The 23,048-nt window shown below is 45.3% G+C and overlaps 1 protein-coding gene across 3 annotated transcripts in view; it reads left to right on the forward strand.

Annotated features, from left to right (window-relative positions):
* The first annotated feature begins 1,930 nt into the window (after nucleotides 1–1,930).
* The window catches only part of SUFU (SUFU negative regulator of hedgehog signaling), a 117,153-nt gene continuing 96,035 nt past the window's right edge, over nucleotides 1,931–23,048 (forward strand). For all 3 annotated transcript variants that reach the window (XM_042909348.1, XM_042909350.1, XM_042909349.1), the window contains exons 1-2: nucleotides 1,931–2,309; nucleotides 5,664–5,798. In XM_042909348.1, the coding sequence (XP_042765282.1) occupies nucleotides 2,128–2,309; nucleotides 5,664–5,798 (317 nt within the window). In that variant the 5' untranslated portion in view covers nucleotides 1,931–2,127. The remainder of the gene's footprint in view (nucleotides 2,310–5,663; nucleotides 5,799–23,048) is intronic.

A 23,048-nucleotide genomic window follows, 5' to 3' on the forward strand; every position in this document is an offset into this window, starting at 1 on the left:
GAACTACAACCCCCAGCATGCCTTACCCCTGGGTTTAACTCGCCAGGCCCCTTTGGAGCCCCGCCCAGTTTGAGTAGGGCGTCGCATTTCGACGCACAGTACCCTGGGCTTTGTAGTCTCCTTCGATGAATAGACGGGGACGCAGATTGATGACTGTATTGCACGCTTGGATCTGTAGTTCCATTGAAGGGATTCGCAGTGCATGCTGAAGTATGTAGTCTTCTGGAGTACTTGTCTGTAGTTGGGTTTGAATTGGCCGGTAATTCGTGGATGTTTAGATTTTCCAGGTCAGTCCCTGCCACCAGTTCTCCTGGACAATTGCTGTATTTTTATTTGGGTCAATAAGACATTAATAAACATTTATCAGCATCACATTCTAATAAAGGAACATTTAATACACGCACACGGGGAAGGAGGACATACTCTCAGAACAAAAGAAAATGCATTTTATAAAATTTGCTTTTTGGAAAAAACCGGCACATTTTTTGCTTCTTTTCGCATTTATTCCTGGGTAGGTGTAGACTTTGCAACAGGTTAACATTGGTCTGAAGACTGGCATTTGTAACTACGGGTACAGATGATCTTTTGTTCTTTAAAACATCGTTCATTTAATAGCTTCAGGAACTGCTTTAATATCTCTATTTTTCATGGAGAATTAGAATTGACATTGATGAATGAGAAAATGGAGGTGAAGAGAAGTTTTGTGTCACTACTTTCAAATGACACCAATGCATTTTTCTCCAGATTAGGCACCCTTCCCTCCTCCCGCCGCTTCAAATTGCAAGAACCCTTTAGTCAATAGCACTGGTAATCAGGACTTCTTTCTATTCCTTTCTCTTGGAATTCCTTACTGTACACAGGAAAATAATTCTCAACCCGGTGCCTTAGGAACTAAAAATTCTCCCAGAGATCCCTGGCTGGCTCAATCGGTGGGGTATATGACTCTTGATCTGGCGGTTGTAAGTTCCAGCCCCACGGTGGGTGTAGAGATCACTTAAAAAATAAAATCTTTTTAAAACTTCTCCCAGTTACAGAAAGTCAAAGGTAATGGGAAAGAGCAGATCCATAGTAGATAACGAATTTTGGTGTTCCTCAAGGCAATCTGCATACATCTGCATAAAACAGAACAAAGAAGAGATTGCCATCACTAAAAGCATTTATCAAAAAAATTACCAAGTCTTGGTGCGCCTGGTTAAGCGGTTAAGCGTCTGACTGGATTTTGGCTCAGGTACTGATCTCACCGTTCCTGAGTTCCAGCCCTGCATAGGACTCCACGCTGTCAGTGGAGATTCTCTTGGGAATCTGCTTGGGATCTTCTCTCTCTCCCTCTGTCTCTCTCTGCCCCTACCCTGCTCACGTGCTCTCTCACCCTCTCTCTCTCTTTCTCTCTCTCAAACTTAAAAAAAATTACCAAGTCTTTTAAATTGATCCTAGTTTAACTAACTCTTGCCACTTTTAACAGGAGTCCAAAATAAGTATTTCAACATAGGACTCCTGAATTTGGCGGTGTTAGTGTCAGTCAGTAAGAATGTCAGAAAGACATTCAAAGACGGTAGGAAACATTCAGATTTATAATCTGTTAAAACTAATGACACACTAAGGAGTGAATGAATCAATCCATTATTGTCAGATTTATGTTTAAATTCTTGTTAGCATCATGTTGGAATAGTGACAAACTCTTTGGCGGCGCACTTCCCACTGCTTTCGTGGGACCCTAGCACCTCAGGATGCCGCAACATCTCTATTTAAACCTGGGTTCCTCCTAACACTAGGGGGAGGCCAAGAGCCTTGGGACGCCCCAACACAAGGAGAAGGAGGCGGGACCTACTTTCAAGTCACGCCTTCCCCACCTGTGACTGGCACAGACACTAGCCAATGGATGCCGGAATAGGGCGCTCCGACGCCCCGCCCTTTTGAGCGCCCCGCGGCCCCCAAGGCACCCTCTGGCCGTCTCTGCGGCGGCGACGGCCTGGGCAGACTGTGCGCGGTGCGCAGGCGCGGAGCCTAGACCTCGCTGCAGCCCCCATCGCCTCGGGGAGTCGCACCCACGGAGTCCGCCTGCTGGCGCGTCAGTGCTCTCCCTTTCGTCCACCCTCCCCGGTCCCCCCAGCGCCCTTACGCGCCCGGATGGCGGAGCTGCGGCCTAGCGGCGCCCCCGGCCCCACCGCGCCCCCGGCCCCTGGCCCTAATGCGCCCCCGGCCTTCGCCTCGCTCTTCCCCCCGGGACTGCACGCCATCTACGGAGAGTGCCGCCGCCTTTACCCTGACCAGCCGAACCCGCTCCAGGTTACCGCTATCGTCAAGTACTGGTATGCTCTGGGCCGCGGGGAGAAGGACAGGGGCGGGATGGGAAGGGTTAGAGCGCCGAGGGCGAAGTCATTTGCTGGGGAGAAGGAGGTGGAGAAGAATGGTTAAAGCACTTAGAAGGAGGGCGTCCTGCTGCGAGGGAAGGAGTTAAGGCTCAAGTTGAGAATGGGGACAAAGGGGTTAACGGAGCCAGTGGGTAGCGAAGGGTTAACGAGGGAGGATGAAGGGTTAACTAGGATTAGGAGAATAGAGTGAGTTGGGGGTGTGTGTGGGGGGGGGCGACAGGAGAGAGGGAACTGTAAACGTGGTGAAAGGAGGGGGCGCCTGTAGGGGGTCATTAGTGGGCGAGGGGAAGCCGGGGGCGGGGGGCGGCTGAAGTGGGCTGGGGGAGGCGAGGCGGGGCCTGGGGAGCATAGGAGAGGGCTTTGGAGGAGTGCGGCTGGCGGAGCTCAGAGGGCTGGAGACTGCACAGGGTAGGGGCGGCTCTGGGAACCCCGGCTCTCCCGTAGGTTAAGAGGGGGAGCAAGTTTCGAGAGTTGTGTTGGTGAAGAGAGGAGGAGGACGTCTCTTTTGATACCTTCCCAGTGAGCTCAGACGTCAGATCGGTGCCGTGCTTTCGCGTTTGAAGTTTCACGGAGCAAGTTTTCTCGATAAACTTTCTGCTTACTCGGCACGGTTCTCTTTCTTCAAGCAGAGCTGCCTCTGGCTCTGCAGCCGCTTTGCTTTAGGACATTGACTGGAACAGAGGCAGGATCCGGGAGAGCCATGGTTTGGGATTGAAGAGGACCACAGTAAAAAATGAAAACCTGGGACGTGGACACGGAGGAAAGAAGTGCAGTTAAGATGTTAAGAGGAGCTTCCTGTCCACAAACTTCAGGATTTAGGCTGTAGTCTCTAAGGGAAGCAGAGGGGAAGCATCAAGTGGCGCTGTTAAGATCAGACCTGTATACAGAAGGGCTGCCCTTGGGGTAGGAATGGTCCTTTCTTGTTTCCCATTCCTGTTTGCAACCTTCTCTTTCTGCAGCCTCTGGGCAAAACAGGTGTTATAGGGACTCTGACAAAGAGCCTGTCTTCATGGTCTTTCTGGACCAAATTGAGGAATTGGTTGAATCTGTCCAGAACCGCATTCATGCATTGTGTTAGATGATCCCCTTCATTGAGTCCTGAAAGACTGTCTCTTGAGGAAGCAGCTTGGAATGTGGCCAACGGGGCAGGTAGACCCAAAGGGGGAGGTTGATAGAATGGATGTCTTTGCTGGTTACCTTTCCCTTTAGGGCTGAGTCTTCTCCAGGATAACCTCTTAACTTCATCTGGAGGTGGCAGAAACTAGACTGGCTAGGGCTGAGGCCAGTTCCGTGCGTCAGTAGGAGGATGTAAAGAGGCTGACAGCATGGAGTGACCTGGAGTCACTACAGTCCTGCAACTGCCTTGTGGTACACGGTGTAGTTAGGTGTTCAAGGAAGTAAGTTCAAGGAAGAGCATCAAGGGATTCTCTGGGTCCTTGGATAACATCTTTTTCTAAGTGCAAAATGTGATTATTTTCTATATACTCATCTGTTTCCCATCAGGTTTATGAGTAAGAACAGAACACTCTGTGCTTGGGACAAGGTTAATTTTGTCTGACTCTTGGTTATTCCCTGCAGTTATAGTTTTAAGATAAAGCCTCATTACGTGATGCTATATCCTCTGAGAGACTTGGCCAGAAAGAGGGCTGCAGGGGTGTGGCAGAGTATGGAACTGTAGATACTCTTTTCTACTTGTTGCTGGATGGACCTAGGCTGAAGAAGGAGCAAGATTGGGAATTTGCAGCAGGAAACCCAAGCAGATATGGAGCCTGTAGGCACTCCCATCTGTTCTGGGGTTCGGCAACTACCATGTGGTTCTCGGGGTAGCTACCCTTTTGTTTCCTCCTTTCCCTAGCAAACTTTTCTGTATCCAACTGGTTGTGGAAATAGTCTCATGATTTGGCCAAATCACAGTTAAGGGAAGACACAGAGATTTGTCCCCTTTCCTGATCCACTCAGTTCATATTCTTAGCTATTTGTAGCAACTCTCTTACAAGTTCTATAAATAACTCAGCATTTCCTAGCAGAGAATAAGGATTTCTATAAAGGCAAGTAATACCCTGACAAAGGAGGATGAAACCAGACCTACTAGTTTTAAATAGTATTTAAATTGCATGATACTGGCACACGTGCTGGGATCACATGTAACATGTATTTTATTTGATCATTAGCGTTCCTTCAGCATATGATCCCAATTGCAAAGTGCACTCCATCAATGTCCCAGGGGCAGGCAGAGTTTTTGCAGTCTGTGAAACAGTCAGATGTCCAAGGCAGCTCAAATGCAGAGTGTTTGTGGGCTAAATGCAGACTTCCTTCCGCTGATGGTTCCATTTAGTCTGTTTCTCAAGTCTACCAAGTTTCCCTATTCATTCTGAAGAAACATAGGACTTTTTTTTTTTTTTTTTTTTTTAAAGAGCACTAATTGCTCTACTAAAGGAATAAAGGAATAAACCCTTATGGAATTAAATCCTCAGAGTGAGATAATGACTGAATCTCTTCCTCAGCTGCTTCTCTGTTGGAATTATGGGGGAAGTTTAATGTGGTCCTCAGAGGCCCCAAATCATTTAATATTCTAGCTCTACCTTTGAGGCAACAGTCTCCTAGGATCATCTTCCAAATGCAGGCACTCACAAGGCTCAGCCTGGCCTGCTGCGGTTCTCTGTGCAGAGCTGGGCTAGCCTAAGTTTGGCCTTTGTCACTTGCATGATAAAAGACGAGCTTTGGTCTGTGGGGTGCAGGCTGGGGTCTAGAAGCATTGGGTTTGTTTAGAACAAACTGTAATTAACATAGGGCACAATATAGTCTTTCAGGAATTAGCTGTCTAAGAGGCAGGAGTGGAGCTGAGCCTCTGCTTCCAGGAACAATGCCCATTGGGGATGCTCAGGATGGTCTTTCAACAGAAGCCAATTGATTGACTAATGCACCTCTTGCTTTGAAGCTTGGCATGTTTACAGGCGCCATGGAAGAGAGATAATCCCTTCCAATCCCGTTTGGGATTGGTAATTTGAAACAGGAGCAATCAAAAGGGACAACCACCCACTCTGTTTTATTTCTAAAAGAGTTCCTGCATATAGGGGACAGGAGAAGGGAGCTTCTTGTGCTTACGGAATCGGGCAGTTTCTGGCTGCCCATCCCTTGGTCTTATCCCAGAGAGGTATGGCCTCCTTTTAGTTATCTTTCATCCCAGGTTCCTCCACGATGGGGTCTTTAGATTTGTAAGGCATAACTGCTTAGCTTCACATTGTCTGCTTTCAGACTCACACTGACTCCCTTGTGTTTTGTGTTTTGCAGGTTGGGCGGCCCAGACCCCTTGGACTATGTTAGCATGTACAGGAACGTGGGGAGCCCTTCTGCCAATATCCCTGAACACTGGCACTACATCAGCTTTGGCCTGAGTGATCTCTATGGTGACAGCAGAGTCCATGAGTGAGTGTGTGATACCCGCCCACCCTCCACCTGTCTGTTTCTTAGCCTTGAGCCTTATTTCTGGGGTTTCCCTCAGCAGGGGTGATAATGTCATAGTTCTGTGAAGTTGGCATTTTTCAGGTGGAACCTCTGGGTTTCTGCCCTCTGCTTATACCTGCATATGCCAGAGTGATCCACGTCAGCACCCGAGCTCTGCTCATCTGGTGTGGGACAGTGTTGATGATGAGCAAGTGTTCCAAAACCATCAGAGTTTTCTAAACTTGCTTTGGTGTTTGAGCCCAGAGGACAGTCAGCATAGCTATGACCCAGAATTTGAGTTGATGCTTTTAGGTCTACTTGTTTTATTCCCTCTAGCTTATTATGAAGAATTTTAAACATAAAGCAAAGTTGAAAGAATTTTATAGTGAACACACAAATACCCACCACCTAGATTCTGCAATTAACATTTTACCAACTTGCTTTATTATGAATATATCCATCTCTATCCTTCTGTTGATCTTATCTACTCCTTGTCTACTTCCTTTTAACCTGCGGTTGTCTGTACTCAGATTATCTATAGTACATTTTTTATTCTAGTCTAGTCTAGTCCCATTTTCCGCCCTGTACATTTCTGCCCTGTACATTTCTGTACACACCTGCCTTCCCCACTTCCCTCTATAACCACTGAATTTAAACAATTTTTAATATTAAGTTAAACATCAACTTAGTGTTAAGTCTGCTAAAAAAATAAGTTACATTAACAATAATGAAAGCTAACATTTATTAAGTATTAATGATGAGCCAGGTATTCTTCTCTTCACTTTGTATATATAAATTAATTTTCTTTTCTTTTCTTTTTTTTTTTTTAATTTTTTTTTCAACGTTTTTTATTTATTTTTGGGACAGAGAGAGACAGAGCATGAACGGGGGAGGGGCAGAGAGAGAGGGAGACACAGAATCGGAAGCAGGCTCCAGGCTCCGAGCCATCAGCCCAGAGCCCGATGCGGGGCTCGAACTCACAGACCGCGAGATCGTGACCTGGCTGAAGTCGGACGCTTAACCGACTGCGCCACCCAGGCGCCCCTAATTTTATTTTCAACACAGTCATGTAATACTGGTAGATGCTCATATATGCCCCATTTTATGGATCAGGAAACTGAGACACAAAGAGAATCTATAACTTGCTTAAGGTCACGCAGCTTAGAAGTGGTGGAGCAGGATTCTAATGCAGGCATTTTGGCTCCAGAGTTCATACTGTTTTTTTTAAAAAAAAAAAATTATTTTTAAGTTTATTTTGAGGGAGAGAGCACACGAACAGGGAAGGGGCAGAGAGGAGAGACAGAATCCCAAGCAGGCTCTGTGCCATCAGCTCAGAGCCTAATATGGGGCTTGAACCCATGAACCATGAGATCATGACCTGAGCCGAGATCACGAGTCGGATGCTTAACCGACTGTGCCACCCCGGCACCCATCCAGAGTTCATATTCTTAATGACTGTGCTGTCCCATTTCTTAAACAATTATGTCATGTACTCCATCCAGTAAGTTACTGTCTGTAATTAAAACAAATTTTTTTTTTTGTTTCCATCTACACCTTTTCATGGGAGGGATTCTTTTCTTCAATTCAAATGTTTTCTTGGGCACCTGGGTGGCTCATCAGCTAAGCATCTGACTTTGGCTCAGGTCATGATCTCACGGTTCATGAGTTGAGCCCCGCATCTGGTGAGCACAAGCCCTGCTTCTCTGCTTCGGGCAAGCTTGAGCCCCACTTTCAGTGAGGCCTGCTTCTCTCTCCTTCTCTCTCTCTTTGCCCCTCATGGGTTTCTCTCTCCCTCCCTCTCTCACTGTCCCTCGCTCACTTGCGCCCTCTCTCTCAAAACAAACAAACAAATAAATGTTTTCCTTCTCTTCCCCCTTGTTAGCATGGTTAGTCAAGAGCTGATTCTATTTCTGTTATCATAGCCTCTCCTGTTTTTTTGTTTCTTGTCCCCTTTTGCCTCCTATACTATCATTTTGGTATCTTGGTGATGACTAGTTAGCATGTGTAGGTTGAAAGACTAGCAGGGTTCTTCCTGCCCTGCCTCAGCATAAGAGGCTGGTTCTGGAGATGATCATGGTATCATGATGAAGAAGATGATAATAATCTTTTTTTTTTTTTTTTTTTTTTTTTTGCTTTTTGTAGTTCTTACTAGCTTCTTTATCATTGCATCAAATACTTTACAATCTTACCAGGTTTTTTTGTTATCTCCGTTTTATAGATGAGAAAACGGAGTCACTTAGGGGTAAATGAATTGCCTAAAATAAAAGAACTAGGATTCACTTGAGCTGTCTTGAGTCCAAAGTCTGAGCTCTTAACCACTGGGCTACTTTACCTCTCTGATCACAGGTCCAATCCAACTTCCTCTTCTCTCTTGTTAAGCTGGGGGTGCAGGCCTCATCTCCTTACTGATCACATGTCGAGAGCAATGCCTGGGCCTGCCTTTACAGCCTTCCAAACAGATCCATTGCAATGTCAGCAGAAGGCTTTGGGAACAGTGAATTAATCTTGCCTGAATGGGGACCCTGCATTACAGTATTAATAATGGAGATAAAATAGCAAACAGATGTGGGGAGTAAAGGCACTATGCTGGACTTTAATGTATATTTTTAATAAGAACCTGCAGAGTGCAGTGAGCCTGTACCTTTTTGTTGACAGATTTATTCCAGTCAAAGGAATATCATTTCCTATTTGGGTTAAAGCTTCTTACACTCTATCTGCTTATCGGGTATGGGTCCAAGGCCTAAAGTGACAAGAAGAACATAATTGAGAAAGCTCCATATTTCACAGGGGGCAACCTCTGAATTTTAAAGACGGCCTTCCTTACTGTTTTTTCATGTTTGAAAGTACCCCTTTATATGTGTACAATTTCTGTCTGATAAAACACTTTGATATTTGTATGTCATTTACGACAATAGTGAGATCTCCATTTGGGCTGTATCTCACCACTGGAATCTAGTGTTTTCTGATATTATGTCCTACATCTAGAAGGACATGGAAGGAGTGTTCTTGGATATTTACCCAGTTCTGGTCTATGTTACAGAAGTCAAAAGTACCTTTGTAATTGGCCTTGTGCTGGTGTGACTGGTCTCTTCTCGATCCTGGTAAGTTTCTTAAAGAAAAGTTTGCTTTTCCAAACATTTCATGTGGCAAGGCCTCTTTGAAACAGATTTAAAAATTCTTATTTAATTTAGTGTTTGAAGTTGAGGTTAGAAAGGCGAGTGTTCTATCATCCAGTTTAAGTGCTAAGAAATGTTGAATTGGAATTATGGCAAATGAGTCTCTGGTAATGCTCTTCTCCCACTGTCTTTTCTCTTTCCATTCAGTGAAAAAAGGGCCGAAGCATTGGTTCATTTATTCAGCATACATTCGTTAAGCACCTATTTTGTACCAGACGCAGAACATCCTAATAGGTGTCTGAGGGATAAAATGCCAAGACGTAATTCCTATCTTAAGGAGGTCATGTTCTAGAGGGGAGATGAATATAAAGAGAGGCTTATAGTACTGGGTAATAAATGCCGTAATCCATGGCTGAAGAACATGACCTGGGAGCAGAGTAGAGGGCGTGACTTTTAGTCAAGCTGCTGGATTGGAAGAAGCTCTAGGGAGAGGCACTTGCAAGCTGCAGGCCAGTAGGAACGGCACAGGGGGAATCTGCAACCTGACACTTCAGGGTGCCAGCACTCACTGTCAGGATTGAGGGGACTTTAAAAATCTTCTGGCCCAGTGTTTCCCAAACTTCTAGTGCTGCCTTCATGATTTTTGTCATGTAGTAAGATCATCTATTCTATCTTCTCTTTAACCCCCCTTTTGGAGTGCCTGGCTGGTTCAGTGGGAGGAACGTGATATTCTTGATGTTGTGGTCATGGGTTCAAGCCCCACGTTGGGCATAGAGCTCACTGAAAATCAACAAACTAACTGACTCTCCCCTTTTAAAAACTATTATAAATATATTTTTAAAAGTTTAATATATATTAAATATATATTTTAAAGTTCAGTCATGGGGCGCCTGGGTGGCTCAGTCGGTTAAGCGTCCGACTTCAGCTCAGGTCATGATCTCGCGGTCCGTGAGTTCGAGCCCCGCATCGGGCTCTGTGCTGACCGCTCAGAGCCTGGAGCCTGTTTTGGATTCTGTGTCTCCCTCTCTCTCTGACCCTCCCTCATTCATGCTCTGTTTCTCTCTGTCTCAAAAATAAATAAACGTTAAAAAATTTTTTTTTAAAATAAATAAATAAATAAAAGTTCAGTCACTACCATGTATGGAAACCAGTATCACTTGCCATAATTTAAAGGTAACTATAGAAATAAATGCAGTGATAACAAAGCAATATTATTAAATTCTGATTTAGTACTGTGGCCTGTCACAGAAGATTCTAAATCTGAGGCCAGCTTTCTTTTTTTTTTTTAAGTTTTTTTTAATGTTTATTTATTTTTGAGAGAGAGATTGACAGAGTGTGAGCAAGGGAGGGGCAGAGAGAGAGGGAGAGACAGAATCTGAAGCAGGCTTCAGGCTCTGAGCTGTCAGCGCAGAGCCTGATGCGGGGCTTAAACTCACAAACTGCGAGATCGTGACCTGAGCCGAAGTCGGATGCTCAACCGACTGAGCCACCCAGGTGCCCCGGCCAGCATTCTCTTTGTTCAAGAGATAAGCAAGTATGAGAGAGGTATTAAAAAGATACACTAACACCAAATAAAGCCTGGCCCTAGACATGATTAGAAAAATTGAAAGTGAATTGTAAAGGGAACTTAAAAAAAAAATGATTCAGTACTATTATTATTATTTTTTTAATTATTTTAATGTTTATTTATTTTTGAGAGAGAGAGAGAGACAGAGCGCAAGCAAGGGAGGGCAGGGAGAGAGGGAGACACAGAATTCAAAGCAGGCCTCAGGCTCTGAGCTGTCAGCACAGAGTCTGATGGGGGGCTTGAACTCACGAACTGTGAGATCATGACCTGCGCCAAAGTCAGACGCTTAACCAACTGAGCCACCAGGTGCCCCTGATTCAGTACTATTATTGTCACAGACAAATAGGAAACACTGATCTAGTCCATGTCCCTTAATTGTAAGTGGAGGAAAGTACAGCAGGCTGCTAAAGACCATACCACAACCAAATGAGAGTGGCAGGGTCTCCCAGAGTCCCCACTCTCCTAAGCTCTCTTTCATGAATGGGAAGAAAGGAATGCATGGATATTGTTTGTTTTTAACCTAATAACATAAGCAAACTTTTTTTTTTTTTTAGCTTTTACTATATTCCAGGTTAGTGCTAAATTCTTTTTATAAAGTTATCCCTTTATGTAATCCCTATAGTAATTCTACGACACAAGGAATTCTTATTACATCTTGCTTATAGATACAGGCATTTAGGCTTAGTGAACTTACTGCATTGGTGGTAAATTAGAAGCCATGTCTAGTGATCCCACAGCTTGTATTCTGAACCACTATGCTGTATTGCCTTTGCGTTTTATCTTATTTTATTTATTTACTTATTTTTAAATATTTATTTAAAAAAATATTTATTTATTTTTTGGAGAGCACAAGCAGGGGAGGGGCAGAGAGAGGGGGATAGAGGATCTCAAGCGGGCTCCATGCCGACAGGCTGACATTAGCGAGCCCAAAGTAGGGCTCGAACCCACAAACTGTGAGATCATGACCTGAGCCAAAGTCGGATGCTCAACTGACTGAGCTACCCAGGTGTCCCTGTCTTTCCATTTTAATGAGTTACTGGCATTTATTAAATGCCTACAGCGTGCCTCCTCCCATTAAGATCTTCCCTTCTCACAGCTTGTCGAGGATAAGGACAAGCAGAAGTCCAGGGGTCCCTTGCATTTCTTCTTGCTCCTAGCAGGCTTGCTTTGGGAGCAGGAGGGGACCCCCACCCTGGTAGCCCTAAAAGGAGTGAAGAGCAAGCTGGTTGCATGAGCCCTGAGATGGCCAGGTTCTTTCCCTCTTCACATTCACCAAAGGAAACAGGACAAGAGAGCACTTGTTTGAATTAAAAGGCTCTTAAGAGACTCTTTCTGAAGTTGGAGAGATGGAACAAGTTCCAGCTCCGGGCAGCCACGGGCAAGAATGGAGTGCTTTTCTAGGAACCCCAAAGGCTCCCCTCAGCTGACTTTAGCGGCCGGGATTGTGTTGCTCTTCCCCTGGGCTGGGAGGTGTGAGCGTCAGCTGCCAAGTGCTTGTTGGAAGCTTCCAGCTCTGGCCCTTCCCTTTGTGGCCGGCAGCTGTGTACTGGGACGTGAAGATTTGCAGGGCTGTGGAAGAGGTGGCTTCAGCCCCACTCTCTGTGGGGATTTCTAGCTGCCCTGGTGCTTCCAGCAGCCCTAGCTGGACCCAAACGACAGGAGGCCTAACCAGTGTGCAAGAGGCTGGCCAGTTTTACAGTGTATTTGTGATCTCAGGCCGATTTCCCTGGTGGGATTCCACTGAGCAGGTCATCTGCTGTACATGTTGGCTGGTTCCAAAGACAGACTCTGTGTGGTGTTGGCCCACAGGCTGGCCGCTCCACAGGCTAGAGCCTCACCTCTACCTCCCATGGTCGATCTGGGCCCTGCCCCACAAACGCTGGCTTCTTGGTGGGTATGTCTGGAGTTTGGAGTTGTTCTTGCTCCCCTTGGGGCTGGAACTGCTGTTGCCCGGCTTTCTGTGGCCGCCCCTGCTGGGTTGGTAGAGGACCTCCTTTTCCCTTCAGGTTCCCTTCAGGTTGGGCTCTGTACCAATGAGTTATTTATTAAAATACTGGATACAGATTAACTTTTCCACTTGTTGTTTTGTGTGGCCTTGGTCCCCTGCAGTTGGGAAATGCTAATTTTCCCTCCTTAAAGCTGGGTTTGCAGGAACTTTTTAATGTGTCATTTCATCCCCTAGGGTTTCCAGTGGAAATCCTGCCTTTGCCATAACACACCTGTCCTGGGAGCGTGGTCCATCCTCTGGTCGGGCCTTTGCTTTCTTCCCAGAGCTCTCGAGAAACTGACAACCGGAATCCCTTCTGTAAGCCACCTACAGATGGCAGGCCCTGGCCCTCCTCCTGGCTGGCACAGCAGGCTGAGGAAGTGCTCTGCAGGCTCATGGCAGGGCAGGCCTCCCTGAAGCTTTGGTCCCCTCAGCCTTTCATCCCAGAGGCGTTAAGTTTTGGGAGGACCGTGTGAAATGGTGGTGCTCTCTGCTAAGGGCAGAGGGTCTGGACTACCTAGAGAAAGTGGGGTGCCATTGGTCCTTGCCCAGAGAGTAATGGCCAGCAGCAGGGCTAGAATTCTTGAAGCTGAAACCACCACTTTGGGTTGGATTTCAGGGCCCAGATCTCCAAGTTTTGAAATGTTGAGAATTCTGTTTCTTTTGTAACCTCAGGAAGACCTAAGGAAGTGTGGGGCTCCCAGCAGATCTGTGTGGGTATGTGGCCTGAAAAAGCATTTCATTTGCAGTGTGGATCATCTCTTCCTTCATGGGGTAAGGATTCCAGATATTTCAGTTCAGACAGTTGAGACAATTCGGATAGCGGACAATTGGGAAGAGGTTCCTTGAGCTGGCCCAGTCAAACGCACTTTAAAAAGTTTGAGCAGCCTGATTATCAGGAGTGACTGCCACTCACAGCGACACTGGGCTGGTCAGCACTGGAAGATTTCCTTCTCTTTCCACAGAGAGAAACAAAGACTTGGAAGCCTTTATGGGTTTTACATGATTGATCTCTCAGTCCCAGGAATCTTCCCTGTTCAGCCTGCCCTGCTAGTCTCCCGTCTTCCACACATGAGGCTTTTTCCATATCGATTGCTGCTCCTTGCACCGGCCGTGTTCTGGGTCTCAGTTTGCCAGCGTTTGCCTTGCCCAGAATTCTGACTCAGAGCTCATGACTCTGGACTTTAATCTTTGATTCCTCAATTCATTCTTCCATCCTGCCTCTGAGGTATCCCACTCAGCTACCTTTTCTATTTCAGTAGTGTAGTTCTGACGTCGGGTCCCAAGGTATGTGTGCAATGTGACCTTGTCCTCTCTGACCCGAGCTCCACAGGCATGGTCTCCTCGCGCGGCATGTACCTTTGTAGCTCACCGCCCTGCTTGCCGAGCTTTCTGGCACAGAGCCTGGAGCTGCACAGCACACCTCCCCGGCAAAACTATCTCGAGGGTCCCCGTCAGACAGAACATTTGGGAAGGTGATGTGTTTGGAGAGGGGTGGGGGGACAATGAGAAGTTACACCTACCTTCTGTCCTCAAAACACCCAACATCTGCTTGATAAAAGGGGCCGAGACCCTGGGAAAGAAGACAATGAGGTTTGGGGCTGGGAGCAGTGTTTTTGGCTTTGCCTGATTTCTGTGGCTTGGAGGCTGCCTCCCCTCACCCTGTGAACTTCAGGGCTTTGAGAAACTCAAAATATGTAATAATAATTGTAAGTACTTTAGTTCTCACTATGTGCAAGGCACTGTTCTAATTTCTTTCTCTCAGCAGCTCTGTGGGATAGGAATTGATATCTTTTTTGTAAGGAAACTGAGGCACAGAAATGTTAAGGAACTTGTGCACCCAGCCAGTGAATGCTGGAGCTGGGCCGTAAACCCAGGCAGTCTGGCTCCAGCAGGCCTCACCCGTCCCTTCCTCTGCTTGCACAGGGGCAGAGTGGGGGGCAGCTGTTACAGTTGTGCACCTAAGTTCAAAAGTATCTTGGCTTAATGGAGTGTGAATAGTTAAGCAGGAAGTGCTTTGTAGCAGAAATGTTGAACTGGATGTTGAAGCAACTTTGTAGAGAAGAAAGAGTCCTGCTGGGTAATGGCAAGAGGGTAAAACTAGAGGGTAGGTGACAGGATCCTGTGTCATCTCTCCAGTCAGGGCCTCTGCTGCCTTAGTGTAGTCATTTTTAGTAAGTTGCCAGGAAAAGTCTGCAACTCTTAAAAGCACGAAGGTGATGCTTCCAGCTTGGGTGTCAAGTTCACATGGTCATGCTTCTTTAGTGGCCAGGGATGTGCCCAGCATTCCATCAGCCCAGAGTGTGTCCTGACCAGGATGTGTGGGGTCTCTGATCATTCTCTCTGGGGAGGGAGGGCGTGTGGAAATGAGGAACACTTCAAAGTTGGGAGTGCCTACACCGTCTGGCTGGGGCGTCTGCAGTGCTAATCTGGGAAGGATATTTTTTCTGATATAAAGGTGTCTTTTCACCCTGGAGAGGATATTTTTTTCCCTCTGTCCTTATATTAATGCAAATTAGTTTATTAGTTTAAAAAACACTTTAATTTCTATAATTAATTAATTATCTTATTGTGGTAAAATGTATATAACATAGGATTTACCATTTTAGCCATTTTAAAAATTTTATTAAAAAAAAACTTTAGAGGCATCTAGGTGGCTTAGTGGGTTGAGCGTTCAACTTCGGCTCACGTCCTGATCTCATGGTTTGTGGGATTGAACCTCGCTGACAGCACAGAGCCTGCTTGGAATTCTCTTTCTCCCTCTTTCTCTGCCCCCTGCCCAAAATAAACATTCAAAAAATTTTGTTTCATTATTTTTGAAAATCTTAACTCCAGTATAGTTAACATACAGAGTTATATTAGTTTCAGGTGTACAACATAGTGATTCAATAATTTTGTACATTACTCAGTGCTCATCATGATAAATATACTCTTAATCTCCTTTACCTACTTCACTCATTCCCCCTCCCTCCCCCCACCTCCCCTCTAGTAACCATCAGTTTGTTCTCTATAGTTAAGAGTCTGTTTTTTGGTCTCTCTTTTTCTTTGTTCATTTGTTTTGTTTCTTAATTTCCACCTATGAATGAAATGTAATGATTTTTTTTATTCAATGGACTTTATATTCTAGAGCAGCTTTAGGCTTGACAGAAAATTGAACAATGGGACAAAGAGTTCCCATACACACCTTTACTTTACTTTGTTTGTAGTTTCCCCTGGTATTAACATCATGCATTAGTGCAATACATTTGTTATAATTGATGAACCAATACTGATACATTATTTTTAACCTGATGTCCACAGTTTACATTAGGGTTCACTCTTTGTGTTATACAGTTTTATAAGTTTTTTTAAAATATTTTTTTAATGTTTATTCTTGACACACACACACACACACACACACACACACACGGAGTGTGAGTGGGGGGAGGGACACAGAGAGAGAGAGGGAGACACAGAATCTGAAGTAGGCTCCAGGCTCTGAGCTGTCAGCACAGAGCCTGACGCAGGGCTCGAAATTACCAGCGGTGAGATCATGACCTGAGCCAAAGTCGGACGCTTAACTGACTGGGCCACCCAGGTGCCCCCAGGTTTGTAAGTTTTGGCAAATACATGTCCTGACAAATACCATTATAGTATCGTGCAGAATAGTTTCACTGCCCTAAAAATGTGCTGTTTTTTGCCTATTCATCCCTTCCTCCCTCTCCCCAAGCCTCTGGTGACTACTAATTATTTTGCCGTGTTGCCTTTTCCAAAATGTCACATAGTTGGAATCATCCAAAACATAGCCTTTTCAGACTGACTTTTTTTTTTTTTTACAAGCAATATGCATTTAAGGTTCCTTGAAGTCTTTTTGTGGCTTGCTCATTTCCTTTTATCACTGAATAATGTTTCATTGTGTGTGTATGTACTACAATTTATTTATTATTGAAGGACATCTTGATTGTTTCCAGTTTTTGGCAATTTTGAATAAAGCTGCCATAAGCATTTATATGCAGGTTTTTGTGTGGACATGTTTTCAACTCATTTGAGTAAAGTTGCTGGATCATATGGTAAGACTGTATTTAATTTTGTAAGAAACAGCAAAACTGTCTTCCAACGTGGCTGTACCATTTTGCATCCCTACCAGCAGCGAATAATAGTTCCTCTTATTCTGTGTGCTCACCAGCATTTGGTATTGTCAGTGTTTTGGATTTTAGCCATTGTAATCGGGGTGGATTGGTATCTCATTGTTGTATTGGTTTGCAATTCCCCGATGACATATGATGTTGAGCATCTTTCCATCTGCTTATCTGCCATCTGTATCTCTGCTTTGGTGACTTGGTTTCTGTTCCTAACGTCCTCCCACTCCCCACTTCACCCCCAAACACACAAACCCTTTTTCTCACATTATGGGTTCAGACAGTGGGGCTAATCATGTTTTTGGCATGTTTGCCCTTTGGTCACTTCTCAAGCTATTAAGTAAGTTAGTTCCCCTGAGTAGATGCTGAGTCCACATCAGAATTCCTCCGTCTCTATTGGTACTAACTGGGGCTAGCTCGTGAATTCTCTACCTTTTCCCCGATCATGGCGTCTTCCATAAAATCTGTAGCTGGTACTGGGACCCATAGTCTCAAGACCAAGGTTCAAGATTGATTGTGCCTTCCAGTACAGATGATAGAAGGACTTGTGAGCAAACTTTCCACTCTAGGTCCTGGTGAGTTTCTTCTTGCTTTAGATGAGAAATTAATACAGCAGGCTCCTTGAGGTCCCAGCCAGACCTCAAACTCTCCGTCTTAATTGAACCAGCATTGAGAAGATTTTCCAAAATCCAAAACTTTCCTGGCCTGTACCTCTCTTGTTCCATCCATCATTGTTGTTACTTTTTAGTTATAAGTTTGCTTTTTTCACTCATAAAGACAGTTGAACCATTTTACCCAAAATGTTGGAAATTAGAGAAGGGAGGAAAAAAAAGTATTCCTAATCCTCTCACCTTTTGTCTGTGATCCTATATCTATCTTCACGGTGATTTCCATAAGTAATTCGTGATGAGTGTTGCTGTCCCAGGTGTGTGTAGGGCTTCTGTCTTTTTCGAGTCCCCTCAGTTTGGGAGTTAACGTCTTTCAGAGCTTCCCCACTGCATGGCTAATGCTCTTTTCGAAATTCAATCAGCCCACAGCTGCTAGGGTTTCCAAATTCTGAAAACAGCACATTTGTTTGGGAAGATGGTTCCTACTCATTGCCATGTTGCATTAACTACATTCTCCTCGTTCTCGGCCCCCTGCCCCCCTGCTTTAGCTGATTGACTTCTCACAGGTATAAGGAGCAGTTTCCATAGTAAATGTGCTGTGCTGGCTACCCACCTCTCAGTTAATACCTAGTCCCTTAAATACAAATCACCATGCTTGGTGGTGGTAGCCCTGAGGATGTGTGTTGTTCCAACTGTTGTTTTCCCTTTAGAAATGTGATCGGTGATTAGATCTGGTGATCACCATCACCCGGAAATGGACACCATGAGTCTCCTTATTTCTCCCTTTCTTGGGTGTGTGGATACAGAAGACTGAGATGGCTTACATAGTGCCCCAGGCTCCTCGTACCCAGTGTGCACAGAAGTTTCATAGGTATGAGCACAAGTATAAGCACAAAGGATGAGATCCTTTTCAGGTAATTGCCTGAAATAAATGGGCTGTCATTCAGGGCTTGTGAGGCTTTCTGCCATACACAGGAATCAAATAATTGAACAATAGTAGATCTCTCCTGGCACTGGGTCTCCCATTGATGGGTGGGGACACTTGATTCTCATTCAGCATTAATCACTGGCCTGTTTGGAGGCCAGCCATTCATTTGGTACAGAGATAGTCACTGCTTGGGCAATTCTGGGCATGAGGTATATATTAATGGCAGCATACTCTTGGTCTGGTCTTCACGGAGCCTCCAGTCTTTTTGGCTGAAGAGTCCTTGAACTGGAAAACATTATGGGCAGGTGGGCCTGATAACAGCCTCGGAGCCTGAGGTCATCACACGGAACCTCCTTGCCTTCTTTTCTGCAGTCCCTGCCTTGAAGCCTGGTGGAAGGCTTTTTCAAGCAGGAGTCCTGAGACTCAGAAACATGGCGAGGCCTGTGTTTGGGGCTAGACCAGTTGCCCATTTGTTGGGGAGAAAGTGGGTTCATAGCAACTTCTGAGAGGGACGTGTTCCACTGGACTCCAGGCTCTATATTAGTGTGTTAGTAAAAGATAGTGGCCTTCAAAGCTCCCTTTCCTTCCTACTCCCTTCCATGTTACTCAGGCTTCTTGAGGCTCCGGTCATAGAACCGGCTTTGCCACAAGAAGGCCAGTCAAGGAGATGCTTTTGTTTTTCCAGGGCTGACCGCCCTGTGATGCCTGGGGGCACTTGGAGCCCTGCCTCTGACCACCGGTTTCCCTTACTCTGATCTCAGGCCTTTTAACATGAGGTCAGGAGCTCAGGAGCCATGCCTGTGGGGAGGGGTAACTACTAGAGAATGGGGCCTGGCCCAGGCTCTCCATCTGATCCCAGGGGGTCAAGCCAGCTGGCTGCACTTTCTGCTTGTGATGGATTTGACTCCTAAATGCTTCTGAAAAGCTGGTTGGTTAGAGGAGAAAGTGTAGTGAAAACTGACAGCCAACGATGCTGTGGCTTGCCCTAACCCCTTCTCCTTTCTGCTCTAGCTTTTCCAATATATCAGGTTGCAGGCATCCTGGATTCTTGCCCTCCTGGAGCCAGTCTGACAATTTTTCATTCCCGTGGCCAGGGTTTTGTGCAGAGAAGAGGCCCAGAAGGAAGGCAGTAGCTGCACGTGGAGCCTTTGGGTTTGGAGCTTTGAAGGAACATTGCTGATATGGATCCCTTAGTTCTGTGCTAGCTCTGTGGCTGAGGGCAGTTGTCCACAGCATCTTACTCATATCACTCCCCTGCTTAGAACCATCCATTGGCTTCCCACTGGTAACTTTGGGGTTTCTCTGGCTGTTGAGAAAGCATTCTCACATTGGAGGTGAAGAATTCTCTCGGTTCAGCATCAAGCCTGAGCATTTAGCTCTTTCGGGAGGATTCCTTCAGTCTGGACCCTTATTCCCCTAAGAGGGGAGATAATCCAAGTGCACAGCATTTTCATAGAGTCAGAGCGTTCCTTTGAGAGGAGGGGTGTGATTTTGGTAAAAATGTCTGAACTTTGCTTTATCGGGGTGGTGGAGTACTTCCAGCATCTAGCACAATGCTTGGGACACGATAAACCTTTAATTGATTTCTGTGCCCGTTTAGTGCACATTATCTAAACGTGTGTGTGGTGCTCTGTGACATGCCGAGAGTACCATGGGAGTAAGAAGGCAATGTTTCTGTGCTCATGGATCTTACATTCTTATAGGAAAAACATGTAAAAGGTTCATATAGGTTTAGATAGTGCAGGTGCTGTGTTGAAAATACAGCAGGGGTGATGTGCTAGGGAGCACCTGAGTGGAAGTAGGAGCTGAGGTGGGTGGAGAGGGTATGTTTAGTAGGGAACCAGTGGTGGTTTCCCTGAAGATATAACATTTGAACTCATTGACAAAGTGGTAACCAGGGCTGTCACATTATTCAAGTCCACGGGCACCATTCATATTATTCTGTGCACTTGGTGCTCCTTGGAGTTGTACAATGCTCTGGTCATTCTACCATGTGAAAATTGTAGGCAGTGAAAATAGGTAGAGCAAAGACCCTGAGGCAGGAGGGACCTTGAGGTGTTTAAGGAACTAAAACAAACAAACAAACAAAAAAACCCACACAAAAAAAAAAAAAAAACCACCCGCCAGTATGTCTGGGACTTGGTAAGAGAGAAGGACAATGGAGCATGATGAGGCTGGAGAGTTTGAAGGCAATGTAAAGAATGTGACATTCAACAAATTATCTGTCGACTCGAGGGAAGTCAAGGGATGATGTGATGAGGGGAAGCAGGAGTATGGTTTTAGGAAACTTTTCCAGTAGTGTGGGACCTCAGCACCAGTAGGAAAGCATGGGAACAGAGTCGAGTGATGTGTTTTATTTCCCTAAAAAGGAAACAGCAGCAAAAGTGGCTCAAAGGAAATGCCACTAAGTCATTTTGATAGTGACTGAGAGGAAGGCTCATTGCTTTTTTAATACTGTCTTATCTTGCTTGTTGTTGAATGTCTCAGCCTTATTATCTCTTTGGATGGCAATGGGAATATGATTACCATTTAGCATTTGCTCAGCTATGACATAATGTACCCATGTACAGAGCTCAAAAAGTACAGTCCTTGCCCTTGGGGAACTGAGATGCTGAAAAGATTTGTTTCTTCCCATTATCCTCTTTCAGATGTCTTGATCTTCTGGGGCGGCTGGCTTCCCAGGGTCCTGGAGGATAGTGGGTGGACAAAGGCCCTTGGGCAGAATGCTCTGGCCCTTGGGTCTGTAAGAAGCCCCGAGCTGTACACCTGTATGCAGGTGGCATCTTGCTTACCATATCAGACTGGTATTGCCACTGTTGGCCTAGCCTGTCTCCCCACCCCCCCCTCCCCCCGTCCTTCTCCTCCTTCTTTTTTGTTTATTTATTTAAGCAACCTCTACACCCAACGTGGGTCTCAAACTCATGACCCGGAGATCAAGAGCTGCATGCTCTATCGACTGAACCAGCTAGGTGCCCCATCATTTCTTATTTTTTAAAAATGTTTACTGATTTACTTTGAGCAAGAGAGAGAGAGAGAGAGAGAGAGAGAATGAGTGAGCAGGGAGGGGCAGAAAGGGCAAGAGAATCCCAAGCAGGCTCCATGTTCAGCTTGGAGCCCAACTCGGGGATTGATCTCATGAATCATGAGATCATGACCTGAACCGAAGTCAAGAGTTGGAGGCTCAACCAACTGAGCCACCCAGGTGCCCCCCCCTTATCTATTCTTCTTCTTATTTTTTTTAATGTTTATTTTTGAGAGAAACAGAGACAGAATGTGAGTGGGTTGGGACAGAGAGAGAGGGAGACACAGAATCTGAAACAGGCTCCAGGCTCTGAGCTGTCAGCACAGAGCCCGACGTGGGGCTCGAACTCACGAGCTATGAGATCATGACCTGAGCTGAAGTCAGACGCTTAACTGACTGAGCCACCCAGGTGCCCCAATCTATTCTTATTTAAAAAAAAAAATTTTTTTTTAACGTTTATTTATTTTTGAGACAGAGAGAGACAGAGCATGAATGGGGGAGGATCAGAGAGAGAGAGGGAGACACAGAATCGGAAGCAGGCTCCAGGCTCCGAGCTGTCAGCCCAGAGCCCGACGCGGGGCTCGAACTCACGGGCCGCGAGATTGTGACCTGAGTTGAAGTCGGACGCTTAACCGACTGAGCCACCCAGGCGCCCCCCCTTTTTTTTTTTTTTTAATTTTTTTTTTTAACGTATTCTTATTTTTAAAAAGGTTTTGTACAGATGTTGTTTAAGCCAAAGCCAAGAGTGGGAGCTATTGTAATGATGCCAAGAAACCCAAGCACTAGGCTCTTCATTGGCCCAGAATTCTTATACAGCACCAGCTGGCTTGGAGACCAACCTTTTGGTTTCTTGCTGGTAGTTGGGAGTAGAGGGGAGAATGTATAGTAGGTCTCCACTAAGGGAGGCTGAACTGTGAGCTTCACCACCTTGCAGAAAAGGTGCTGCTCTTGGCTTGGTGTTTTTCCTTTTTAAAAATTATTTTATTTTATTAAAAAATCTTTCCTGGGGCACCAGGGTCGCTGAGTTGGTTGAGTGTCTGATATTTTTCTTTGGCTCAGGTCATAATATCACGGTTCGTGGGATTGAGCCCCACATCGGGCTCTGTGCTGAGTGTGGAGCCTGCTTAGGATTCTCTCTTTCCTGCTCTCTGTGCCCCTCCCCTGCACATGACTGCTTTCTCTCTCTCTCTCAAAATAAATAAACAAATAAACATAAAATTTTTTTCCAGTTTAATGGGGATATAGTTGACATACAGCAACTGTGTAAGTTTAGAGTGTATAGCATAATGACTTCACTTACATATTTTATGAAATGATTATCACAGTAAGTTTAATTAACATCCATTATCTTATATGGAGAAAGAAAGAAAGAAAGAAAGAAAGAAAGAAAGAAAGAAAGAAAGAAAGAAATGTATATGTGTTTGTGTGTGTATGCATGTGATAAGATCTCATAGGATTTATTCTCTTGGTGACTTTCACATCGGGGCGTCCGGCTGGCTCAGTCGTTAGAGCATGTGACTGTTTTTATTTTTTTTATTTTTTTAATGTTTATTTATTTTTGAGAGAGAGAGAGAGAGAGACAAGGGGAAGGGGAAGAGAGAGAGGGAGCCACAGAATCTGAAGCAGGCTCCAGGCTTCGAGCTGTCAGCACAGAGCCCAATGTGGGGCCTCAACCCGTGAACCATGAGATCATGACCTGAGCTAAAGTCAGATGCTTAACCAACTGAGCCAACCAGGTGTCCCAAGAGCATGTGATTCTTTTTATTTTCTTTATTTTTAATATAATTTATTGTCAAAATTGGCTTCTGTACAACACCCAGTAAGAGCATGTGATTCTTGATCTCGGCGTCATGAGTTCAAGCCCCATGTTGGAGCTAAGCATGAAG

The sequence above is a fragment of the Panthera leo genome, chromosome D2 (assembly GCF_018350215.1).
Source record: "Panthera leo isolate Ple1 chromosome D2, P.leo_Ple1_pat1.1, whole genome shotgun sequence".
Classification (NCBI taxonomy): Eukaryota; Metazoa; Chordata; class Mammalia; order Carnivora; family Felidae; genus Panthera; species Panthera leo.